Below are 27455 nucleotides of genomic sequence, written 5' to 3'. Positions count from 1 at the left end.
AATATGTCTCATGAACACAGATGAAAAAATTCTCAATAAAATATTAGCAAATAAAATCCAACAACATGAATAAAAAGAATTATACACCATGACCAAGTTAGATTTATCCCAAGTATGCAAGGCAATGTAGTCCGTCATGTCATCAGGTTAAAAAAGAAAAATCACATGATCACATCAATAGATTCAAAAAAAGCATTTGACAAAATCCAACATTCATTCTTCATAAAAGTTCCCAGCAAATTAGGAATAGAGGGGAACTTCCTCAATTTGACCAAAAAAAACCCAAAACAAAAACAAAAACCCTACATACTTAATTGTTCGAAATTCAAAGATTTCCTGCTAAGATGAGTAACAAGGCAAGGATGTCTCCCCTCACTACTGCTTTTGAATATTGTACTGGAAGTCCTAGCTAATACAATAAAACAAGAAAAGGAAATGAAAAGTATACAGATTGGGAAGAAGTTATAAAACTGTCTTTGTTTGCATATGACATGATTGTCTATGTAGAAAAATCCAAAAAGAGTCAACAAAAAGCTCCTGGAACTGATAAGCAATTAGATTATGGCAAGGTCGCAGGATACCAGATTAATATACTAAAGTCTATCACTTTTTTATATACCAGCAATGGTCAAGTGGAATTTGAAATTAAAAATACATTATCATTTATGTTAGCACCAAATATAATTTTAAAACTTAGGTATGAATCTAATAAATATGTATGAGAGCTATATGAGGAAAACTATAAAATAGTAATGAAAGATATCAAATAATAACCAAATAACTAGAGAGAGATTCCACATTCATGGACTGGAAGACTCAATATTGTCAAGATGTCAGTTCTTCCCATCTTGATCTGTAGATACAACACAATCCCATCAAGATCTTAGCATGTTATTTTGTGGCTATCAATAAACTTATTGTAAAGTTTATATGGAAAGGCAAAAGACCCAGAATAGTGATTCCAATACTGAAGAACAGAGTTTGAAGACCGACACTATGCAACTTCAAGACTTACTATAAAGTTACAGCAATCAAGACAGCGTGGTAATGATGAAAGAATAAACAAATATAATCAATAGAATAGAGAGCACAGAAATACACCCACAAAAATATAGTCAAGTGATCTTTGACAAGGGAGTGAAGGCAATATAATGGAGCAAAGATAGTCTTTTCCACAAATAGTGCTGGAATAACTGGACATCCACATGCAAAAAAAAATAAAAAATAATCTAGACACAGACCTTATATGCTTCACAGAAATAAACTCAAAATGGATCAGAGTCCTAAATGTAAAATGCAAAACTATAAAACTCCTAGATGATAACAAGCAGAAAAACCTAGATGACCTTGGGTATGGTGATGACTTTTTAGATACAACAACAAAAGCATGATCCATGAAAGAAATAATCGATAAGCTAGACTTCATTAAAATTATACACTACTGCTCTGCAAAAGACAATGTCAAGAGAATGAGAAGACACGCCACAGACTGGGAGAAAACAAACAACAATAAGAAAAGAAACAACTTAAAATTTAAAAATGGGTTAAAGACCTGAACAGACACTTTACCCAAGAAGATATACAGATAACAAGTAAGCATTTGAAAAGATGTTCAACATCATATGTCATTAGTGAAATGCAAATTAAAATGACAATGAAATACCACTACACACCTATTAGAATGGCCAAAATCCAGAACACTGACATCATCAAATGCTGGCAAGGATGTACAGCAATAGGAACTCTCATTCAATGCTGGTGGGAATGCAAAATGGTACAGTCACCTTGGCAGTTTTGTACAAAACTAAACATACTCTTACCATACAATCCAGCAATCACACTCCTTGGTATTTTCCTAAAAGAGCTGAAAATTTATGCCCACACAAAAACCTGCACATGGATGTTTATAGCATCTTTATTATTCATAATCGCCAAAACTTGAAGCAACCAAGATGTCCTTCAGTAGATGAATGGGTAATTAAACTGGGGTACATGAAGACAATGGGAGTGTTATAAAGATCTAAGCAGTGTTCAGTGTTATAAAGAAATAAACTATCAAGCCATTAGAAGGCATGAGGAAACATAAATGCATATTTCTAATGGGAAGAAGCCAATCTGAAAAGGCTACATACTCTATGATTTCAACTATATGACATTCTGGAAAATACAAAACTATGGAATAGACAGTAAAAAGAATATGGCTTCCAGGGGTTGAGAAGAGGGAGGAATGAATAGGGACAGCACAGAGAACTTTTAGGGAAATGAAATTATCTTCTATAGTACTATAATGGTAAATATATCATTATGTAAACTATGTAATGTAAACTATGGACTTTGGGTGAAAATGGTATGTCAATGTAGGTTCATCAGCTATAACAAATGCCTCACTCTAGTGTGAGATGTTGATAGTGGGAGAGGTTGTACAAGGGAGGGTGGAGGGCATGCAGTCTACAGGAAATCTCTAGTTTTTGTTCAGTTTTATTGTGATCTGAAAATTGCTCTAACAAAATTCATTAATTTTTAAAATGCTTATCTAAAAGAAAGAAATTGAGAAAACCAATAAACTAAAAATTATTTCCATTCCTGGTTTCTTATTAAACTGAATACATATATTTCTACTCAACATTGTCAATTTCCACTTTAATTCTTAAGATTAACATTATGTGGTAAGTACATGTAGTACATACATACTGTCAAAACAAAGACGTTAAAGTACTTTTGAAAACATTGTAGGAATGTAGTCACTTCAGAAAATGCAAAAAGTAATGGTAGAAAGAGCTCTATGAGAATAAACTAGAGAAGGAATGGCATATACAAAGAGATTACATATTTTAATGTCTCAAATGGAAAAATAATCTATACTAGATGACCATATTTCAGTTAGATACAGTTAAGAACTATTAAACATCACTCTGGATTTCCTTCACTCAAATATTTGAATGCTTATTCTATGTCAGACATTAGTCTCTGGGCTAAAAATACACTGGTGAATAAGAAAAAAGACCACGACCTCATGATGCTTAGATTTTACTTAAAAATAATACTAATAATAAATCCAACCATTCATCCATACATTCACCTATAATATAATGCCAGGTTATTCAATGTAATGAAAACCAATACAGCAGGGTAAAGATAAAGAGTGACTGGCACAGGTAGGAGTGGGAAGTATATTTTTAATAAGAGTGGTTAAGAAAGGCATGAGGAAATGACATGTGAGAATTTTTTTTTTTTTTGGCAATGCCACACAGCTTGTGGGATCTTTAGTTCCCTGACCAGGGATTGAACCCAGGCCCTCTGCAGTAACAGTACACAGTCCTAACCACCAGAACACCAGGGAATTCCCTTTGAGAATTTTAATAAAGTGAGAGAATGAACAATAACTGTATCTGGAGGAGGAGATACCTTTAAGCAGGAAGATGCTGGTCTTATTGAAGAAAGAATAAAAAGGTGGTGTGCCTCAAGTAGAATTACTAAAATGGAAAGTAATAAAACAGGGTTAAAGATACATGTAGGGGGCTTCCCTGGTGGCGCAGTGGTTGAGAGTCCGCCTGTCGATGCAGGGGACGCGGGTTCGTGCCCCGGTCCGGGAGGATCCCACATGACACGGAGCGGCTGGGCCCGTGAGCCATGGGCCCAGTGAGCCACGGGCCCAGTGAGCCACGCGCTGAGCCTGCGCGTCCGGAGCCTGTGCTCCACAACGGGAGAGGCCACAACAGTGAGAGGCCCGCGTACCGAAAAAAAAAAAAAAAAAAGATACATGTAGGAAAAACTTTAAATGCAACAGTAGTGCATTTGGATTTTACTTTGATTGTGATGGGAAGACACTGGAAGGTTTTGAACAGGGGACTGACAAACAGAGACAAAGAGAGAATCTTGAAAGCAGCAAGAGAAGAGTTACTTATCAAACAAAGGCATGGTCAATAAGATTAACAGCTGATTCCTAATCGGAAACCATGGAAGACAGAAGGCAAAAAGATGACATATTCAAAGTGCCAAAAGAAAAAAAAACCTGTCAACCAATAATTCTATATATAATGAAATTATCCTTCAAAAATGGAGAAGAATTAAGACAATTCAGACAAACAAAAATTGAAAGAGTTTGTCACTAGCAGCCTGTCATACAAAAAATGTTAAAAGCAGTCCTTCAGGCTACAATGAAAGAACACTGGAGACTACCTTGAATCCACACAAAGAAATAAAGAACATTGGTAAAAAAAAAAATACATAGGTAAATACAAAAGACAATATTAATATATTTATAATTTATAGCTATAAACACCTACATTAAAAAAGAAGATCTCAAATCAATAATTTAAACTTCCACCTTAAGAAACTAAAACAGAACACCAAACTAAACTCAAAGCAAGGAGGAGAAAGAAATAATAAAGTAAACAAAATAAATAATAGAGAAAACTAAGGAAATCAGTTATTTCAAAAAAGTAACAAAATCGACAAAACTTTAGCTAGACTAAGAAAAGGGAGACTCAAATCACAAAAATCAGGAATGAAAGTGGACACATTGCTACTGACCTTACAAAAATTAAACAAGCTGCATGAAATGGAATAATTCCTAGAAACTCACAAACTATGAAAACTGAATCAGGAAGAAACAGAATATCTGAATAAACCTAAAAAAGCAGAGATTGAGTCAGTAATCAAAAAACATCCAACAAAAAGAGCTCAGGACCAGACATTAATGCTAAATTCTGCCAAACATTTAATTTAAATCATTGGTCCCCAACCTTTCTGGCACCAGGGATGGGTTTCATGGAAGACAATTCTTCCACGGACGGGGGGCGGTGCGGGGGGAGATGGCTCAGGTGGTAACGCGAGCTATCGGAAGCAGCAGATGAAGCTTTTTTTTTTTTTTACGTCTTTATTGGGGTATAATTGCTTTACAATGGTGTGTTAGTTTCTGCTTTATATCAAAGTGAATCAGTTATACATATACATATGTTCCCATATCTCTTCCCTCTTGCGTCTCCCTCCCTCCCTCCCTCCCACCCTCCCTATCCCACCCCTCCAGGCGGTCCACAAAGATGAAGCTTTGTTCGCTCACTCACCTGCTGCTCACCTCTTGCTGTGCGGCCTGGTTCCTAACAGGCTGCAGACTGGTATCAGTCTGCAGCCCGTGGGATGGGGACCCCTGATTTAAAGGATTAACATAATCTTTCACAAACTCTTACAAAAAGTAAAAGAGGACAGAAAACTTACCAACTCCTTCTGTCAGGGCAGTATCACTGGGTTACTAGTAAACACCAAAGATATTACAAGAAAATAAAACTACAGACTAATATCCCTTGTGAATATAGTTGCAAATATCCTCAACAAAATACTAGCAAACAGAATCTAGCTGCACATCAGAAGGATTATGTACCACGACCAGGTGGGATTCATCCCAGGAGTGCACAAAAACCACATGACCATCTATCTCAATAGATACAGAAAGTGCATGTGACAAAATCCAATTATTTCATGAGAAAACATTGAACAAATAGGAATTGAAGGAAATTTCCTCAAGCTGGTATACAGTCTCTATAAAACAACAATCAGTAACCACCATATCTAACCGTAAAAGGATGAAAGCTGTCCCCCTAAGATCAGAAATAAGACACGGATGTTCACTTTCACCATTTCTATTTAACATTTTACTGACAGTTCTAGTCAGGACAATTAGGCAAGAAACAAAAATAAAAAGTATTGAGATTGGAAAGGAAGAAGTAAAACTATATTCACAGATGACATGATCTAAGAACATGGAAAACCCTATAGAATCCACCAAAAAAACCCAATCTCAGGGCTTCCCTGGTGGCGCAGTGGTTGAGAGTCTGCCTGCCGATGCAGGGGACACGGGTTCGTTCCCCGGTCCGGGAAGATCCCACATGCCGCGGAGCGGCTGGGCCCGTGAGCCATGGCCGCTGAGCCTGAGCGTCCGGAGCCTGTGCTCCTCAACGGGAGAGGCCACAACAGTGAGAGGCCCGCGTACCGCAAAAAGAAAAACAACCAAAACTGTACATGAAAGTTAAAGTGGGTTATTCAAAATCACCAAAAACTGAAGTGTCCTCAACTTGGGAATGAGTAAGTGTAGTATATCCATACAATGGAAAACTACTCAACCATAAACAGAATGAACTATTGATATATGGAACAATATGAATAAATCTCAAATGCATGTGTATTACATATAAGCAAAAGGAAGCTCAATAAAGCTGGGGAAAAAAGAAGTAAAGGGATGGAAAAAGATATGCCTTTGACAGGCTCACTCATCAGCAGACTGGGTAAGGCAAGGAAAGAATCAGTGAACTGAAAGAAATGTCAACAGGAACTTCTCAAATCAAAATGTAAAGAGAAAAAAGAATTTTTTAAAAAAGGAACATCAAAGAACTATTGAAATTTTTCAAAACGTGTAACTGGAATACTAGAAGAAAGAGAAAATTGAAACAGAAGAAATAGTTTAAGTAATAATGACCCAGAATTTTCCAAAATTAATGAGATACACCAAAGCACAGATTACGAAGCTCAGAGAACACCAAATAGGATAGCTGCACATCAGAAGGATTGTGATGGATAAATAGGATAAAAATTTTAAAATCTACACCTAGGCATGTTATATCAAACTGCAGAAAAGCAAAGACAAAGAGAAAGTCTTCAAAGAAGACAGAGGAAAAACCATATGGATAATAATTACAGGAACCTTCTTATCCAAAATCCTATAAGCAAGAAGAGAGTGGAGTAAAATATTTAAAATGTTGAAAGAAAAAGACCACCAACCTAGAATTCTGTAACCTATGAAATTATCCTTCAAAAGTGAAGGAGAAATAGAGTTTCTCAGATAAACAAAATTTGAGATAATTTGTTGCTAGTACAACTGCCTTGCAGGAAATGAAGTTCTTCAGAGAAAAGGAAAATGATATAGATCTACATAAAGAAAGAAAGAGCATTAAAGAAGGAACAAAGAATAAGGGCAATGAGTAGAAAATAGAAACAGATATGGTAGTTATTAATTCAACTATATCAGTAACCATTTTAAACATCAATTGCCTCAATAAACCAATTAAAAGACAGATTGTCAGAGTGGATCAAAAAACAAGACCCAACTATATGTTGTCTATAAGAAATCCACTTTAAATATAAAGATATATATAGATTAAAAGTAGAGGGATGTATATATGTCCATGCCACTCTCTCACTTTGTCCCAGCTTACCCTTCCCCCTCCCCATGTCCTCAAGTCCATTCTCTAGTAGGTCTGCGTCTTTATTCCCGTCCTGTTGCTAGGTTCTTCATGACCATTTTTTTTTTTTGGATTCCATATATATGTGTTAGCATACGGTATTTGCTTTTCTCTTTCTGACTTACTTCACTCTGTATGACAGACTCTAGGTCCATCCACCTCACTACAAATAACTCAATTTCGTTTCTTTTTATGGCTGAGTAATATTCCATTGTATAGATGTGCCACATCGGATATATATATAATACCAAATGTAAAACCAATAGCTAGTGGGAAGCAGCCGCATAGCACAGGGAGATCAGCTCGGTGCTTTGTGACCACCTAGAGGGGTGGGATAGGGAGGGTGGGAGGGAGGGAGATGCAAGAGGGACGAGATATGGGGATATGTATATGTATAGCTGATTCACTTTGTTATAAAGCAGAAACTAACACACCATTGTAAAGCAATTATACTGCAATAAAGATGTTAAAAAAAAAAATAAAATAAATAAATAGTAATATAGCTGGATATAAAAAAAAGTACAGGGATGGATACAATTTTATTTGTCAATTATACCTCAATAAAACTGAGGGAAAAAGAAGTAAAGGGATGGAAAACGATATATTATGCTAATGCTAATCAAAAAAAAAAGCTAGAGTAGCTATATTAATTGCAGACAGAACAGGCTACAGAGCAAGGAAAAATATCCAGATAAAGAGGGGCATTACCTAGTGATAAAGGGGTCAGTTCTCCGAGATGACATAATCCTTAATATGTATGGATACAATCAGCTATCAAAACTTATAAATTGTATTACAATAAGTAAGACAGTATAATTTTGGCACGGGGGGACACATCAAGTGATTAAGAGTTGTGTGCATATAAAAATGTAAAACATGACAGGTATGAAATTACTTTAGTGAGAAAAGACTAGACTAATTCAGTAAGTGGTATTTATATAGCCAATTATTTATAAAGTGAAAAAAATGGATCCCTAGTTGATACTGTATCAGGCAAAATAAAGTAGGTTATATTGAACTTACCCCAAACCATCCCCAAAACGTCAATGGCTTAAGACAAAGATTTATTTTTTGCTCAAGTTACATGTCTAATGCATGTCAAGAGGGCTCTGCTCACTATAGTCACTCAGGGACCCAGGCTGATGGAGACTTCCATTCATAGCTCACTGGCCAGAACTATTAACATGGTCCCACCAACTCATAAAGTTGGCCAGGGAAACAATCCTATCCCATGTACGGAAGAGAAATCTTTATTAGGGAGCGGTAATGCCAATGATTTGATGGCAAGTCCAGGGAATCCACTGCCCACGGCAATAAAAAACCAGCTGACAATAATCCCTTACATTTCTTGGCACATTTTTTCTTTCCAAATCCCTATCCTCTGAGTACCATGTACTCTTCTTTGCAGAACACTACTTTAGGTAATGATAAGATCCAAAGAATTTTCCTTCTCTGGAAACTCAAGAGAACTAAATTACATCTCCTCCCAAGGGCATAGCTCTTATATCCTTTGGTACATATTGCACTATCTCCACAGACTAACCATTTTCCCCTCATAAAGAGCACAGATGCTCTGCTAAATGCTTTTCATTGAATTCGTTTAATCCTGAGGACAACTCGGAACTAGGTACTATTATTAGTCCCATTTTAAATTAGCACAACTGAGGTAAAGAGAGGTTAAGTAATTTACTCAGTTGGGAATCTGAAACCAGGCAGTCTGGCTTCAGTTGCTCCTGTCCCTTCAAGACCCATTTAAAGTCCCCTTGTAGGTACTACAGCCTCATCATTCCTAATCCAGCACACTCCTTCAACCCTTTCTCTGCAGTCCCCTCCATCTACCCTCCTATCTCCCACTATGCTCTAGTTCCCAGCTTCCCAAAAGTTGCCCAAAAGGAAAAGCAGTCTGGCAGGGCAACCATTTCCCTGAAGGATTAAACTGAACAGTGTCACCTCTGCCTTCCTATCCTACCTACTCCATATCCTTTTATCTTGGAGAGTCTTACCCACCATGTTATCCTCAAATGTCATCCTGGGTAGAAATAGAAATATCACCTAGAAAAGGATTAAAATTAATTTTACATGAAGGATGCCCTCTTAAAGCCTCCTGAAGAGCAGAGTGACTATCCCTGCCCACAGGCTGCAAGAAGTTACAAAAGTTTAGAGAATAGGAGGGAAAGAAGGGGTGAGGGCTAGAAGGATGGGGAATGGGAACAGGAATTAAGATCTATTGACCACTAGTGGTAAGTGCTATGGACTGAACTGTATCCCCCCAAAGTTTATATCTTGAAGTCCTAACCCTCAAAGTGATGGTATTCGGAGATGGGGCCTTTGGGAGATAATTAGGTTTAGGTGAGGTCATGAGGGTAAGGCCCTTATGGTTGGATCCAAGCCCTTATAAGAAGAGATGCCCATGTGAGGACACAGTGAAAACAAACCTGTCTACAAGTCAGGAAGAAAGCCTCACCAGAATCTGATCATGCTGGTAGCCTGATCTCAGAGTTTCAGGCTCTGGAACTGTGAGAAAATAAACTTCTGTTGTTTAAGCCTCCCAGTCTATGCTATTTTATTGTGACAGCCCAAGCAGACAAAGACTGTAGAGATTCTACATATTACCTCATTTAATCTCCCAATAAGTATATTCGTTTTATAAATGTCTAAACTAGGTTTCAGCTGTCTAATAACTACAAAGTCATTGCTCTTACCCTATGTCTCCTCCTACAGGGGACAAGTAGCCTAGATCTTGGCTCTGGTCCAACTCTGTCAGTAAATATTTCCCTGGGATTAGCCCCTAATCTTTCCTAAGCCCAAATCTACTCTTCTGCCATTAAGAGAACTAAACAGGATGCCCTCTAGAGTGCTTCTGCTGCACGGAGATTATTCAAAATGCCTGAAAGCAGGAAAAAATGCAGAGATTACTTAGAACACAAGAGGGTTTTTTAAAAATCTTACCACTCCTAAAAAGATATCATTACACCATCATATAAATAAAAGAGCAGGAAAAGTCAAAATAAACTATTCTGACTCTGTATTTCACCAAATCATTTGGGGACAGAAAAGCTTCATGTGCCATTAATGGGTGTACTGATGTGGTCATTGGACTCAGCTGGTCACTAACTTCAATAGAACTTAGTTACTAGAGGAATACCAAATTTCAGAAACTCAGATACCAGGATCCTTGACTTTACAAAGATAAAAAATTCCAATCCTTCTCATCCTTCTATAATTCTGAACTTAAACTGAGCTAGAGGGCATGCTAGTTTCTACCTTTATTACAAGCAAGTTCCAGCTGGCTCAAAAAGCAAAGATCCATTTAGTGTTATATGGAAAATTTTCTAGTCTTTACTGGATTTTAACAACTATAAATGGCAAATACCACTTATTTCAGAAATCTGCCAAGTACAAAGAAAAAGACTAATTTTAACACAAAGTAATTTATAACACTTTTCACAAATATGCTAACCACAAAAGAGACATTATACAATATTCAGTATCCCTGCTATACTGAGGAAACTTCAAATCTATGTAAATGTAAACCAAAAACTCTTCCCAGAAAATCTCCACATTAAAAAAAAGAAAAAGTAGGGCTTCCCTGGTGGCGCAGTGGTTGGGAGTCCGCCTGTCGTTGCAGGGGACGCTGGTTCGTGCCCCAGTCCGGGAAGATCCCACATGCCGCGGAGCGGCTGGGCCCGTGAGTCGTAGCCGCTGAGCCTGCGCGCCCAGAGCCTGTGCTCCACAACGGGAGAGGCCATAACAGTGAGAGGCCCGCGTACCGCAAAAAAAAAAAGAATTCACAAAGCACTCTAAAAAAGTAAACAGGGTCAATAAAAGGGAATTCAATTATCACTGTAAGGCAGTTATTGCAGAATCTTCACATCATCATAACCTGTTGAAAAACTATTTTAAAATATTATTTCACACCATTAACATAATGCCAGGGATTTGCTTTGATTCAAAAGAATCTGGTAGAAAGGGAACAGAGTGGGGGAAATGCAGGAATGGAAAAAAGACAATTCATGAATTGATAACTGTTGAAGCTGAGTAGGGCGTATGTAAGGATTCATTCTCCATTTCTTTCTAATTCCATGTATGTTTGACATTTCTCCATAACAAAAGCTAAAAAGTTATTATATACTCTTGAAGAACAAATTTAATCCTCATATCCTACAAAACAAGAAAGACTAGTACCTTCCAATCTTCGAATTTTTGCTTTCACAGAAATAACAGCTTCAAAGCGTGAAACTCTCAGCTCAAAACATGTTCCAGTCAGTGTTTCAATGAAGAGCTCCATGGTATCATAGAAAGGAAGTCTGTAGTAAAATGGTCCCACGTTGTCTTCATTGAAGAATGGAGGATCTTTTCTGTTATCCATTACTTTGACTTTTCTAATTCCTCTGGAATATGTTGTAGGCAACTGTATTCCAGTTCTAACCAAATCAGCTTTGAACATTGGTAACATATATCGTTGTTCATGTTTTGAGTTTTGTACCTGAAAAACAAGAATAATGTTTTTTTAACAAGCCTATGTGAAAGTCTCATTCCTCCACAAAGATTTTCTCAACTCTGGCCCATATCAGCCTTCCAGAGAGCCCGGAATTCATTTTAGTGCTTACTAGGCCTAATCCTGAGCTTTACACAATTGTCTTTGAACTCACTCTCCCAATTAGAGTGTAAGATTATTAAGAACAGGTATATTTGCTACACTTTATCTTACTAGAGCTCAGCAGTTACTTACACTACATGCTCAACAAATATGTTTTGTTGTTAATGATATTTAAACCAATGAACTCCACATGTAGGTATATATTTGCAAGACTTTGAATAAGTTATGCACATCCTTTCCTAAAACACATAAGTTACATTTTATAACCCATACAAAGTATAATGTTATAGCCATTGTACATCTGAATCACACTGAATAAAAGGAATAGTAACCATCTTAAAAGTAGGATTCACTAAATAATCAATAAGCATTTGGGTTTCCAGAGGTTATCCACCAGTATAGCACTGAGATGAGGTTAATACTGGTAACAGACATTAGACATAATCTCTACACACAAACATACAATGGCTAATGAATATGAGAGGCAAACACAACCAACAGAATACTAAAATAAATTATAAGTGTATAATTAGGAGAATAGGAATAATCAAATTGATAAATTGCTATTAATCAGTGAAAACTTTGAAAAGGCGGAGGGGGCTTGAACTTAAACTAAAAGGACAAATGATACATATTCTTTCTGGAGAAGTAGGTAAATCTTTTCAGTACCTTTATGGCGATATAATTTATATACCATAAAATTCACCCATTTAAAGCCTAAAATTTACTGGGCTTTAGTATGGTTACAAAATTGTACAACCATCACCATAATCATTTTTAGAACATTCTCATCAACCCTAAAAGGAACCTCTTATTCTTTAGAGACACTCCTAAATTCTGTCTCTCTCAGCCCTAGGCAATCACTAATCTACTTTGTTTTTAAAATTTTGCCTATTCTGGACATTTCACATAAATAGAATCATACAATTTGTAAACTTTTGTGACTGGCTTCTTTCACTTAGCATAATGTTTTCAAAGTTCATCCATGTTCTAAGATGTATCAGTATTTCATTCTTTTTTATTTCTGAATAATAGTCCATTATAAGGATGTACCACATGTTACTTATCCAGCCATCAGTTGATGGGCATTCTGGGTTGTTTCCAATTTTTGCCTATTATGAATAATGCTATGAGAACACTCAATTACAAGTCTGTGATAGACATGTTTTTTCCTTTCTCTTCCATATATATCTAGAAGTGGAACTGATGGGTTGTGTGGTAACCCTGTGTTTAGCAATTTGTAGGACTACCAAACTGTTTTCAAAAGTGGTCTAAACCATTTTACATTCCCACCAACAATGAACAAGGGTTTGGATTTCTTCACATCCTTGCCAATACATTTTATTGTCTTTTGATTAAAGCCATCCTAGTGTGTATGAAGTAGTGTCTCACTGTGGTTGTGATTTGCCTTAATGACTAATGATGTTAAGAATCTTTTTATGTGCTTAGTACCCATTTGCACATATTCTTTACAGAAATGTCTATTCAGAAAGTCCATTCAGATCCTGTCCATTGAGTTATTTATGTCTAACACTTTCCAGATACAAGCTGTTTAACAGATATATGATTCACAAATATTTTCTCCAATTTCATGGGTTGTCTTTTAACTTTCTTGATAGTTTCCTTTGAAGCACAAAAGTTTTAAATTTTAATGAAGCCCAATTTGACTATGTTTCTTCTGTTGCTTATACTTTGGGTGTCATATTTTAAAAGCTTTGCCTAATGCAAGGTAATAACAATTGACCAGTACATATTTTTCTAAGAATTGTATAGTGTAGCCCTTACATTTAGGTCTATAGTCCATTTTGAATTTATTTTTGTGGTTGTTGTACAATAGGGGTACAGATCTATTCTTTTGCAGACAAATAACCAGTTGTCTCAGCACCATTTGTTAGAAAGACTATTCTAAATTCATTGAATCGTCTTGGCACCCTTGTTGAAAACCAGCTGACCATAACCTCAATTCTGTTCCATTGATCTATATGTCTATCCTTATGCCAGTAGCATACTGTCTTTGTAGCTTTGTAGTAAGTTTTGAGATCAGGAAGTGTGAGTCTTCTAACTTGTTCTTCTCTTTCAAGATTGTTGGCTATTCTGGGTCATCTGAATTTCCATAGGAATTATAGGATCAGCTTGTGTATTTTGCAGAAACACCAGTTGGGATTTTGATAAGGAGTGTGTTCAGTCTACAGATTAATTTGGATAGTATTACCATCTTGACAATATTAAGTCTTATAATCCATCAACATGCAATATCTTTCAGTTTATTTATAACTTCTTTAATTGCTTTCAACAATGTTTTATAGTTTTCAAATTATACGTTTTGTATTTTAAAAACGTGTTTCTAAGAATTTTGTTCTTTTTGATGTCACTATCAATGAAATTGTTCTTAGTTCCATTGTCAGATTGCTCATTGCTAGTGTATAAAAATACAATTGATTTTAATATATTGGTCTTGTTCACTGCAACCTTGCTGAACTCAGTAGTTCTAGTATTTTTCTAAGTGGATTCCTTAGGATTTTCTACATACAAGATAATGTCAACTACAAACAGAAATTTTAACTTCTTCCTTTCCCATCTAGATGATCTTTATTTCCTTTTCTTACCTAATTGCCCTGCCTGGAATCTCCAATACAGGTTGAATAGAAGTGGTAAGAGCAAACATTCTTGTCTTTTTCCTGTTGTAGGGAAAATCATTCAGCCTCTCACCACGAGTTATGATTTTAGCTGTGGGGTTTTCATAGGTAATCTTTATCAGATGGAGAACGTTCCCTTCTATTCCTACTTTGTTTAGGTGTCAGTTGTCTTTTTTAAATCACAGTGTTAGATTTTGTCAAATACTCTTCTGTAGTGTCTCAGATGATCATGTGGTTTTTGTCTCATAGTCTATTAATATGGTGTATTACATTGACTGCTTTTTGATATATTGAACCAACCTTGAATCACTGGGATAAATCCATTTGTATATGGTCTGTAATCATTTATATATGTTACTAGATTTAGTTTGTTAGTATTTTTTGAAGATTTTTGTGTCTATATCCATACAAGTTATTGATCTAGTTTTATTTCTATGTCTTTGTCTGGTTTGATATCAAGGTAATACTGCCCTCATAAAATAAGTTGAGAAGTATTCCCTAAAGGTAGGTAGACTCTTGAATGTATTTCAGAATGGGTAAAGCCTCAGAGTGGGGGAAGAATATCTGTAAGACTAGGTGAACAGAATGTGAACACTAGGGCAGTGCAGGAATGAAGAAGAAAAATGGGTGATAAATTTTTTACTTTTTTTTGCCAAAGGATATATCACTGAAGTCACTGCAATTTTCATAACAATGTGATTAAGGAGAAGTTTTTTTTTAAAACTTGTGGTTTGATTAATAACCTACATCTCCGTTCTATAGACATGATTTTCACAGGTGTCTAAAATCTGGTTACTAGGGACTTCCCTGGTGGTCCAGTGGTTAAGAATCCACCTTCCAGGGGACTTCCCTGGTGGCATAGTGGTTAAGAATCCACCTGCCATACAGGGGACATGGGTTCAAGCCCTGGTCCAGGAAGATCCCACATGCCGCAGAGCAACTAAGCCCGTGCGCCACAACTACTGAGCCTGCGCTCTAGAGCCCATGAGCCACAACTACTGAGCCCGCATGCCACAACTACTGAAGTCCACACGCCTAGAGCCCGTGCTCCACAGCAAGAGAAGCCACCAGAGTGAGAAGCCGGTGCACCACAACAATGAGTAGCCCCCACTCGCCACAACTAGAGAAAGCCTGTGCACAGCAACGAAGACCCAACGCAGCCAAAAATAAATAAATAAATTTATTTAAAAAAAAAAGAATCCGCCTTCCAATGCAGGGGACACCGGTTTAATCCCTGGTCGGGGAACTAAGATCCCACATACCACGGGGCAACTAAGCCCACATGCTCTAGAGCCCGCGTGCCACAACTAGAAAGCCCATGTGCCGCAACTACTGAGCCCGCACACTCAGGAACCCACACGCCACAACTAGAGAGAAGCCTACATGCCACAACAAAGAGCTCACGTGCCACAACCAAGACCTGATGCAGCCACATAAATAAATAAATAAACATTTTTTAAAAAAATAAAAACAGGTACTTGCCTGGTGGTCCAGTGGTAAAGAATCTGCCTTATAAAGCATGGGACGTGGGTTTGATCCCTGGTAAGGGAACTAAGATCCCACATGCCATGGGGCAACTAAGCCCACACACCACAACTACTGAGCTCACGCACCTCAACTACAGCCCACGTGCTGCAAACTACAGAGCCTATGTACCCTGGAGCCCGCGCGCCACAACTGGAGAGGAGAAAACCCGCATGCCACAACTAGAGAGAAGCCTGTGCACCACAACAAAAGATCCCACATGCCTCAACGAAGATCCCAAGTGCCACAACTAAGACCTGATGCAGCCAGAAATAAAATAAATAAATAAATAAATAATAAATATTTAAAATAAATAAAAATCAAGTAAAATCTGGATACAAGACAGACACCTGAAATCCAACACGTCCAAAACTAATCATCTTTCCTACAAACCTCCTTCTTGTCCTACAGTCTCCATCTTGGTAAAGGGTACCACCATTAACCTAGTCACTTAAGCCAGAAAGCTAGGAATCATTTTAGATTTTTCTGCTAGCCTCAAGGTATCTAATCCTAACAGTACAACTTAACATTTCTATAATCTGTGACCTTCTCCAGCCACACTGATTAGGACTTAGTTCAGGTCTTCATTAGCTCTTAACTGAGCAACTTTGATAGCCTAGCTATAATCCTTGACACCTGCCCTTCACTCTTCTGATCCATTCTCTAGGATGTCAACAGTTATCTTTTTTAAAAAAAGAAAGTTTAATAAAAACTGGATTAGGGTATCACATCACATAGTTCAGAAATTACTTTACTCTTAATTATCTATATATAATAGGGGGAAAGGTCACTCAAAGTTCTAAAATTTTTTAATATTTGACTTTAGAATGCACTGTGGTGAAACCATCAATTCAGACTAAATGAGGGAAATGAATCTAAGTTAGCCTAAAGCCTGAATTTTTTTTCCTTTTGAATAAACTATTGTTTAGAGCAGTTTTAGGTTCGCTGCAAAATTAGGCAGAAGTACAGACAGTTCCCACACACTCCCTGCCCCAACACATGCACAGCCTCTCCCACCATCAACAACCTACACCAGAGTGGTATATTTGTTACAACAGATGAACCTACATTGACACATCATTATCACTCAAAGGCCATAGTTCACATTAGGGTTCATTCTTGGTGTTGCAAATTCTATTGAGTTCCACAAATGTATAGTAATATACCCATCATTATAGTATCACACAGAATAGTTTATGAGTAAAGCCACTATAAACATCCACGTGCAGGTTTTTGTGTAGACGTATAAGTTTTCAACTTACCGGGGTAAACACCAATGAGTACAACTGCTAGATCTTACAGTAAGGGTATGTTTAGTTTTGTAAGAAACTGCCAAAGTGTCTTCAAAAGTGGCTGTTCTATATTGCGTTCCCACCAGCAAGGAATAAGAGCTCCTACTGCTCCACATCCTCACCAGCATTTGATGTTGTCAGTGTTCTGGATTTTGACCATTCTAATAGGCATATAATAGTATCTCATTGTTTTAATTTGCATTTCCCTAATGACATATGATGTGAAGCACAGTTATCTTTTTAAAATGTAGAACTGATCATGTTATTTCTTAGCTCAAGGCCCCACGATGGCTTCCCACTGTCTACAGAATTCAGACTCCTTAGAAAGGCTCCTAAGATCATGCATCTCACCTTCCAGCCCTATTTTATTTATACACATACCTCATCCCATCCTGCAATATATCTGGTACTTCTATCCTCTAATCATCTGTAACTGCGGCTTCAGAAAACACTGGTCTCTATATCGTTGCTCCTGCTTTCCTCTACTTACCACCATTCCCACACTTGGCTACCTGACAAGCACCTGTGATCTTTCAAGACTCAAGTCGAATAGAAACTATTCCATAAAGCCGTTTACAGTTCCTCCCCTTCACACCCTGACCTCCATCATATATGGCACCCATTACAATCAATTTCATTTTTTACATGACTTTCTTACTCTACTAAATTGTAAGCTCCTTAAGGGAAGGGCATATGATTTACCACCCCATCACCTAGCACAGTGTTTTGTACATATTGGTACTCATTAAAGGTTTGTTCAATGAAAGAGTAAATAAATATTCATCCTCTCAAATGAGTTTTAGAGCAAACCTGTAATATAGGTAAGGTATTATCCCTGCTTTGGACATGAAGAAGTGTTTGGTTATGCTATAAAAGTTTGTTTGGAGAAATGTTGGTTTCCCATAGGAATCATTACTCACTCCAAACTAACTCCACCAATGTTTACGCAACTCATAACGTACAGATATTTCTGCTACAGTGAATTTTTATAACTCAATATAGTTAATTATATTAATTATATTAATTATACTGAGTTATAAAAATTCACCATAGCTCAATATATAAAAGTAATATATAAAATTCATCAATTAACTAGGGAGTATATTTAATATAATTAAGCATAATGAATATAATTAATTAAATAAGGAACCTGAATTGCATTGTGCAGACTGCTAATGTTCCTGAAGATATGGCACCACAGGAAGAAAAGCTATTGCTGGCAGCACAGCTGCTCTGAGTGCTGTTATACTTTTTATCAAAATAATGAGTAATAAATACAATAACACAAAGTAATATGCTAATAATACTGCTGGTGAATTAGAACAAAAAATTTTACAGTTCGTATAGAAACACAAAAGACCCTGAATAGCCAAAGCAATCTTGAGAAAGGAAAATGAGGTTGGAGGAAACAGGCTCCCTGACTTCAAACTATACTACAAAGCTACAGTAATCAAGACAGTATGGTACTGGCACAAAAACAGAAATACAGATCAATGGAACAGGATAGAATGCCAAGAGAGAAACACACTCACATATGGTCACCAAATTCACGACAAAGGAGGTAAGAACACACAATGGAGAAAAGACAGCCTCTTTAATAAGTGGTGCTGGGAAAACTGGACAGCGACATGTAAAAGAATGAAATTAGAACACCACCTAACACTATACACAAAAATAAACTCCAAATGGATTAGAGACCTAAATGTAAGACCAGACACTATAAAACTCTTACAGGAAAACATAGGAAAAATACTCTTTGACAAAAACCACAGCAAGATCTTTTTTGACCCACCTTCTAGAGTAACGGAAATAAAAACAAACAAATGGGACTTAATTAAACTTAAAAGCTTTTGCACAGCAAAGGAAACCATAAACAAGACAAAAAGACAACCCTCAGAATGAGAGAAAATATTTGCAAATGAAACAACAGACAAAGGATTAATCTCCAAAATATACAAACAACTCATGGAGCTCAATATCAAAAAAACAAACAATCCAATTAAAAGATGGGCAGAAGACCTAAACAGACATTTCACCAAGGAAGACATACAGATGGCCAAGAGGCACATGAAAAGATTCTCAATGTCACTAATTATTAGAGAAATGCAAATCAAAACTACAATGACCTCATGCTGGTCAGAATGGCCATCATCAAAAAATCTAGAAACAATAAATGCTGGAAAGGGTGTGGTGAAAAGGGAACCCTCCCGCACTGTTGGTGTGTATCCCACATAGTGGTTGTATACAACCACTATGGAAAACAATATGGAGCTTCCTTAAAAAACTAAAAATAGAACTACCATATGACCCAGCAATCCCACTACTGGGCATATACTCTGAGAAAACCATAATTCAAAAAGAGACATGGGGCTTCCCTGGTGGCGCAGTGGTTGAGAGTCCACCTGCCGATGCAGGGGACACGGGTTCGTGCCCTGGTCCAGGAAGATCCCACGTGCCGCGGAGCAGCTAGGCCCGTGAGCCATGGCCACTGAGCCTGCGCGTCCAGAGACTGTGCTCCGCAACGGGAGAGGCCACAACAGTGAGAGGCCTGCGTACCGCAAAAAAAGAGACATGTACCACAATGTTCACTGCAGCACTATTTACAATAGCCAGGACATGGAACCAACCTAAATGTCCATCAACAGATGAATGGATAAAGAAGATGTGGCACATATATACAATGGAATATTATTCAGCCATAAAAAAGTGAAACTGAGTTATTTGTTGTGAGGTGGATGGACTTAGAGTCTGTCATAGAGTGAAGTAAATCAGAAAGAGAAAAACAAATACCGTATGCTAATGCATATATATGGAATCTAAAAAAAGAAAAAAATTGGTACTGATGAACCTAGTTGCAGGGCAGAAATAAAGATGTAGAAATAGAGAATGGACTTAAGGACATGGGGTGGGAGGGGGAAGCTGGGGCGAAGTGAGAGTAGCATCGACATATATACACTACCGAATGTAAAATAGCTAGCTAGTGGGAAGCAGCAGCACAGCACAGGGAGATCAGCTCGGTGCTTTGCAATGACCAGGGAGGGTGGGAGGGAGGCTCAAGAGGGAGGGGATGTGGGGACATATGTATGCATATGGCTGATTCACTTTGGTGTACAGCAGAAACTAACATAGTATTGTGAAGCAATTATACTCCGATAAAGATCTATTAAATAATAATAATAATAATGCTGGTGACAGTGGTAAAAGACCACTACTTTCAAGTAAAAGCCAAATAAATGGCTGTATTGCTCAGGCTGTGTCTCTTATATCCTTAATACATTGACATGTCTGTAGGAATAATGATGGAACCTAACCCCTTTTCCTACCTCACTGAAATGACTGCTTTTATAATACAATTTTGGATAATATGTGGATTCTTAAGAACATACTTATCATCCTATATCAAATAAGAATGTACTACAGAATTATCAGTGTCCGTTCCCCCAAAGCCAAGAGCACTCCTATCTACATAGTAAAAGATCTAGCGACAGAGGTCAGGGGTCAGGAATGCCGAACTGAATATTACAGAAATAAAGACATGGGTGACCAGTGCCTGTCCAAGGAATTTAGAGACATAAGATATAAAGATCATTTTTTTCACCACAGTAGTCTTCCCAGCAATACCCCAAATATAATAAACAAATGGTGGGAGAAGGTAACATAAAGACAGATTTGGAAGTCCTTCATCTGCAACAAGAATGTACAGAGTAATTATGCGCTAAAAGAAAACTTGCAACCTAGAACAGCACTAATTGCACTGGAACACCACCACAAATTTGGGCCCTAATCAATGGAGTAATTTCCAAAATCCAAAAAGAAGCAAGATTGGTAACCAAATTCAAAACTGAAATGTGTGCCTCTAGGAAATAATTATGCTTCTCCTCAGCAGTAGAAATCACTGTAACAGAGAGCAAAGTAAGCCTAGGAAATCTAGTTAAGCCAGACTGGAGGACTAGATGATAGCAGAGGGGCAAACGTAAGCTCCAGTAGGCCAAAGACCTAGCCAGTACTAAGGGCGGGGTCCATGGACACCTTTTTTTTTTTTTTTTTTTTAAACATATCACTTTACACTTGGATGAACTCACTGATGTGGCAAGTCTGAATCAGCCCTGGGCTTTTTTTTTTTTAATAAATTTATTTATTTTATTTTATTTATTTTTGGCTGTGCTTGGTCTTCGTTGCTGCGTGCGGGTTTTTCTCTAGCTGCGGAAAGCTGGGGCTACTCTTCGTTGTGGTGCGCGGGCTTCTCATGGCGGTGGCTTCTCTTGTTGCAGAGCATGGGCTCTAGGCGCACAGGCTTCAGTAGTTGTGGCTCATGGGCTCTAGAGTGCAGGCTCAGTAGCTGTCGCGCACAGGCTTAGTTGCCCCACAGCATGTGGGATCTTCCTAGACCAGGGCTCGACCCGTGTCCCCTGCATTGGCAGGCAGATTCTTAACCACTGCGCCACCAAGGAAGCCCCATGGACACCTTCTGAAAGTTGTGTTAGAGCATACTTGACTGAGCAGATTATGGAACCCTATGATGTTGGTAAATGAGGGGCAATGGAGACTCAAAAACAGGATGAAAAATGATACAAGGACAGCTAAAAAATAGAAGAGGAAGAGGAAAGAAGAAGGCAGAGAAAAAAGTATGTCAAAATTTTTACCAATAATTTAAAAAACATGCTTAGCTATTAAGAGTAATGGAGTCAAAAGTATGAAAAGAATTGAGAACAGTCTCAGAGACCTCTGGGACAACATTAAATGCAACAACATTCAAATTATAGGGGTTTCAGAAGAAGAAGAGAAAAAGAAAGGGACTGAGAAAATATTTGAAGAGATTATAGTTGAAAACTTCCCTAATACGGGAAAGGAATAGTCAATCAAGTCCAGGAAGCACAGAGAGTCCCATACAGGATAAATCCAAGGAGAAACACACTAAGACACATATTAATCAAACTATCAAAAATTAAATACAAAAAAAATATTAAAAGCAGCAAGGGAAAAACAACAAATAATATACAAGGGAATCCCCATAAGGTTAACAGCTGATCTTTCAGCAGAAACTGCAAGCCAGAAGGGAGTGGCAGGACATATTTAAAGTGATGAAAGGGAAAAACCTACAACCAAGATTACTCTACCCAGCAAGAATCTCATTCAGATTTGACAGAGAAATTAAAACCTTTACAGACAAGCAAAAGCTAAGAGAATTCAGCACCACCAAGCCAGCTTTACAACAAATGCTAAAGGAACTTCTCTAGGCAGGAAACACAAGAGAAGGAAAAGACCCACAAAAACAAACCATAAACAATTAAGAAAATGGTAATAGAAACATACATATCGATAACTACCTTAAATGTAAATGGATTAAATGCTCCAACCAAAAGACACAGACTGGCTGAATGGATACAAAAACAAGACCTGTATATATGCTGTCTACAAGTGACCCACTTCAGACCTAGGGACACATACAGACTGAAAGTGAGGGGATGGAAAAAGATAGTCCATGAAAATGGAAATCAAAAGAAAGCTGGAGGGGCTTCCCTGGTGGTGCAGTGGTTGAGAGTCCGCCTGCCGATGCAGGGGATACAGGTTTGTGCCCCGGTCTGGGAGGATCCCACATGCCGTGGAGCAGCTTGGCCCGTGAGCCATGGCCGCTGAGCCTGCGCGTCCGGAGCCTGTGCTCCGCAACGGGAGAGGCCACAATGGTGAGAGGCCCTGCGTACTGCAAAAAACAAAAAGAAAAAAAGAGAAAGCTGGAGTAGCAATTCTCATATCAGACAAAATAGACTTTAAAATAAAGACTATTACAAAAGACAAAGAAGGACACTGCATAATGATCAAGGGATCAATCCAAGAAGAAGATATAACAATTGTAAATATTTATGCACCCAACATAGATGAGGAGCACCCCAATACATAAGGCAAATGTTAACTGCCATAAAAGGGGAAATCAACAGTAACACAATCATAGTAGGGGACTTTAACACCCCACTTCCACCACTGGACAGATCAACCAAAATGAAAATAAATAAGGAAACACAAGCTTTAAATGATACATTATACAAGATGGACTTAATTGATACTTATAGGACATTCCGTCCCAAAACAACAGAATACACTTTCTTCTCAAGTGCTCATGGAACATTCTCCAGGATAGATCATATCTTGGGTCACAAATCAAGCCTTGGTAAATTTAAGAAAATTGAAATCGTATCAAGTATCTTTTCTGACCACAATGCTATAAGACTAGATATCTACTACAGGAAAAAAACTAAAAAATACAAACACATGGAGGCTAAACAATACACTGTTAAATAACCAAGAGATCACTGAAGAACACCATACACAAAAATAAACTCAAAATGGATTAAAGACCTAAATGTAAGACTAGACACTATAAAACTCTTAGAGGAAAACATAGGCAGAACACTCTATGACATAAATCACAGCAAGATCCTTTTTGACCCACCTCCTAGAGGAATGGAAATAAAAACAAAAATAAACATATGGGACCTAATGAAACTTAAAAGCTTTTGCACAGCAAAGGAAACCATAAACAAGACCAAAAGGCAACCCTCAGAATGGAAGAAGATATTTGCAAATGAAGCAACAGACAAAGGATTAATCTCCAAAATTTACAAGCAGCTCATGCAGCTCAATATCAAAATAAAAACAACCCAATCCAAAACCTAAGAAGACCTAAGTAGACATTTCTCCAAAGAAGATATACAGATAGCCAACAAACACATGAAAGGATGCTCAACATCACTAATCATTAGAGAAATGCAAATCAAAACTACAATGAGGGGCTTCCCTGGTGGCGCAGTGGTTGAGAGTCCGCCTGCCGATGCAGGGGACACAGGTTCGTGTCCCGGTGGGGGAAGATCCCACATGCTGCGGAGCGGCTGGGCCCGTGAGCCATGGCTGCTGAGCCTGCGCGTCTGGAGCCTGTGCTCCGCAATGGGAGAGGCCACAACCGTGAGAGGCCCGCGTACCGCAAAAAAAAGAAAAAAAAACCAAAACTACAATGAGGTATCACCTCACACCAGTCAGAGTGGCCACCATCAAAAAATTTACAAACAATAAATGTTGGAGAGGGTGTGGAGAAAAGGGAACCCTCTTGCACTGTTGGTGGGAATGTAAATTGATACAGCCACTATGGAGAACAGTACGGAGGTTACTTAAAAAACTAAAAACAGAGCTACCATACAACCCAGCAATCCCACTACTGGGCATATACCCTGAGAAAACCATAATTCAAAAAGTCATGTACCACAATGTTCATTGCAGCTCTATTTACAATAGCCAGGACATGGAAGCAACCTAAGTGTCCATCAACAGATGAATGGATAAAGAAGATGTGGCACGTATATACAATGGAATATTACTCAGCCATAAAAAGAAACAATATTGAGTTATTTGTAGTGAGGTGGATGGACCTAGAGACTGTCATACAGAGTGAAGTAAGTCAGAAAGAAAAACAAATACCGTATGCTAAACATATATATGGAATTTTTTAAAAAAAGGTTCTGAAGATCCTAGGGGCAGGACAGGAATAAAGACACAGACGTAGAGAATGGACTTGAGGACACGGAGAGGGGGTAGGGGAAGCTGAGACGAAGTGAGGGAGTGGCATGGATATATACACTACCAAATGTAAAACAGATAGCTAGTGGGAAGCAGCTGCATAGCACAGGGAGATCAGCTCGGTGCTTTGTGACCACCTAGAGGGCTGGGACAGGGAGGGTGGGAGGGAGACGCAAGAGGGAGGGGATATGGGGATATATGTATATGTATAGCTGATTCACTTTGTTATAAAGCAGAAACTAACACACCATTGTAAAGCAATTATACTCCAATAAAGATGTTAAAAAAATCATGGGAAAAAAGTAATGGCATCAAAAGACGTTTCTAAATCAATTTCCAAAACATTTCTCTCCTCCCTTCTGAAAAAGTTCTTAAAACACAACCATCAAAGATGAAAGGGAAGTTAAAGACAGGTAATGCGATAACAGTGCTGAATAACTAATTTCAGTAACTCGGAATCAGCTTTATCGATAAACTCTGTTGTAAAGAACAGCCATATAAGAGCATTTCTTTTAAACTCTTCCTCCGACATAAAGGGAGCCAGCATGTTATGCAGTCCTTAAAAATACCGACTCTTAATGAACCGTTTTTACTAAAGCCTGGAAATATACCTAAGTTTTAAATACAAGCTTCAGAATTATATCCACCACATCATGTACCCTAAACTCTGAAATCAATTTCCTAGCGGGACTGTGAAATCCTTCGAAGCCAACGCCTCCTCGAGCCTTCAGTGTTAGGCACTTGAAGAGAACGGAGTCACCTGCGCAGCCCGTGCTCCTCCAGGATAAACTCCGGCTACCCAGACGCACGGGCCAGATCAGGAGGGCAGCGGTTAGGCTCCGCGTCAAAATCCGCGACTCGGAGGGCAGCACCTGTCGGACGGGGCGGGGCACTCCGCGTCGCGCTCGCGGAAGGACGGAAAGTGGAGGCTGTCTCCTCCGCGAAGGCGGCCCGCCGCGCCGGTATCGGGGCAGCGGCGGCGACGGAGGGGGCGAGGCCAGGAGGCCAGCGACGGCAGCGCGGCCCGGCTCAGCGGCCCGCGGCCCTGGGCGCCCTCCCCATCCGGCCCGCTTGCCCTCACCAGCTCTCGTCCACTCCCTCGCCCACCCGCAGGCCCGTAAGGAGGTGCGGCCCCGCGAGCGACGCCGCGGCAGGCACCGAAGAGCAACGCTCAGTGGTCGCCGCGCCCCCGCCCCTTTGTGACACCGCGTACCAATCGCTCGCCGTTGCTCGCGTCGCCCTCCAATCAGCGGGGGCAGGGGCGGGACCTGTCCGCCGGACGCCTGCGGGTGCTCGGGCGCCGGGGCTTCTTTTGCGTTCGGTGGTGGTTGTTGGTTAGGAGAGGCCCGGATGTTAATCCTCTATTACTAACAGTGGCCTGCTGACTACGGCCGAAGCGGGCGGGCTGGAGACCAGTCGCACAGGCTTCTGGGAACGGTGGGGTTGGCCTGTGGCCTAAGGAGAGTATGGACAGCACCCTCCCTGAGACCAACTTAAGGCGCTCTTAGAGGTGCCCGACGTGCTGCGGGGATAGTCCCCGTCGATGGCCTTCCCAGAGCCTGTGCACTTCCAGTGCGGTCCAGGCCGGCCTGCCTTAAACAAATCACCCTTCCTGCGCTTTACTGACCCCTAACGTTTCTGGTCTCACGTACCTCATCTGAAACATGGGGACATTGCCATGCCTGGTTGAAAGCAAGGGCGAAAGCAAACAAGCTCTGTAGATCTTAAACATTTATTCCTCACCCAATTTACTGAGAATTGTAGAGTTGAAATTGAGTGGGTACCTTGGGTTGTCAAATCGCAGCGTCGGCTATGCCCAGCCACCCTCTTTTTTTCCCTCCAGCTCTAATTCCCAAGCTGTTGAGCTCAGGTGCACAACATAAGAGACAACACAAACCTTCCAGCCTGACATGGGGCCCCCACTGCTTCTTTTTATCTTCATTTCCTGTAGGTATTCTAAATCCAAGGTTTACAGATTTTCCAGCCCTCCTGGCCTACTATTTTACTAGGTGGATTACTCAACTGACTATGAACAGTAATCTCCCTCTCACTGCAGCTTCACTTATCCTCTTGTGACTCGGAGGAACCAGTCTAAAATGAACCCCAATGCCTAATCTCCATTGCCTGTCCCTTCTTACTCTCCTCTGAGACCCCACCCACCAAATTATCTCCATCATTCAACAAACCATTGAGTATACGTTGAGGTATATGATAAGGGACTGTGCTTTCACTCATCTTCAGGCTCTCTTGCCACTGGTTCCTTCTTAAACTCTAATACTGAGTTGACTGGAGCCCCGTGAGGACAGAGATATGATTATTATCTTTGTATGCTAAATTCTTAAATGAGTGCCTGTGATGAAATGAATCTTACTGAAGCAAAACCTTAGTTTCTAAAACCTGCCACCCCTCTCAGTCAGGGAGAACTGAGAGAAGGAGCTTTGGAGTCAGGTGGCTGAGCTTAAAGCCTTGGGTTCCAACACTGGAAGCTCTTGGCCAGTTCATTCATTCTCACCATCATCATCTACCATGTTTCAAGTGCCAGATAGTTAACAAGGATCTTTGCATATTCTGTCCCATCACGATCCTGCAAGGTGGGTACTGA

General features: G+C 39.1%; 1 protein-coding gene across 1 annotated transcript in view; it reads right to left on the bottom strand.

Moving 5' to 3' along the window:
• Positions 1–11691, bottom strand: part of ZFAND4 (zinc finger AN1-type containing 4) — a 57538-nt gene extending 45847 nt beyond the window's left edge. The window contains exon 1 of the mRNA XM_029244655.1: positions 11421–11691. Within this exon, the coding sequence (XP_029100488.1) occupies positions 11421–11691 (271 nt within the window). The remainder of the gene's footprint in view (positions 1–11420) is intronic.
• Positions 11692–27455: the final 15764 nt, after the last annotated feature.

The sequence above is a fragment of the Monodon monoceros genome, unplaced genomic scaffold (genome assembly GCF_005190385.1).
Source record: "Monodon monoceros isolate NGI ecotype Baffin Bay Population unplaced genomic scaffold, NGI_Narwhal_1 Super_Scaffold_4, whole genome shotgun sequence".
Taxonomy (NCBI): Eukaryota; Metazoa; Chordata; class Mammalia; order Artiodactyla; family Monodontidae; genus Monodon; species Monodon monoceros.
This window is presented reverse-complemented; position numbering and strand designations above follow the sequence as displayed.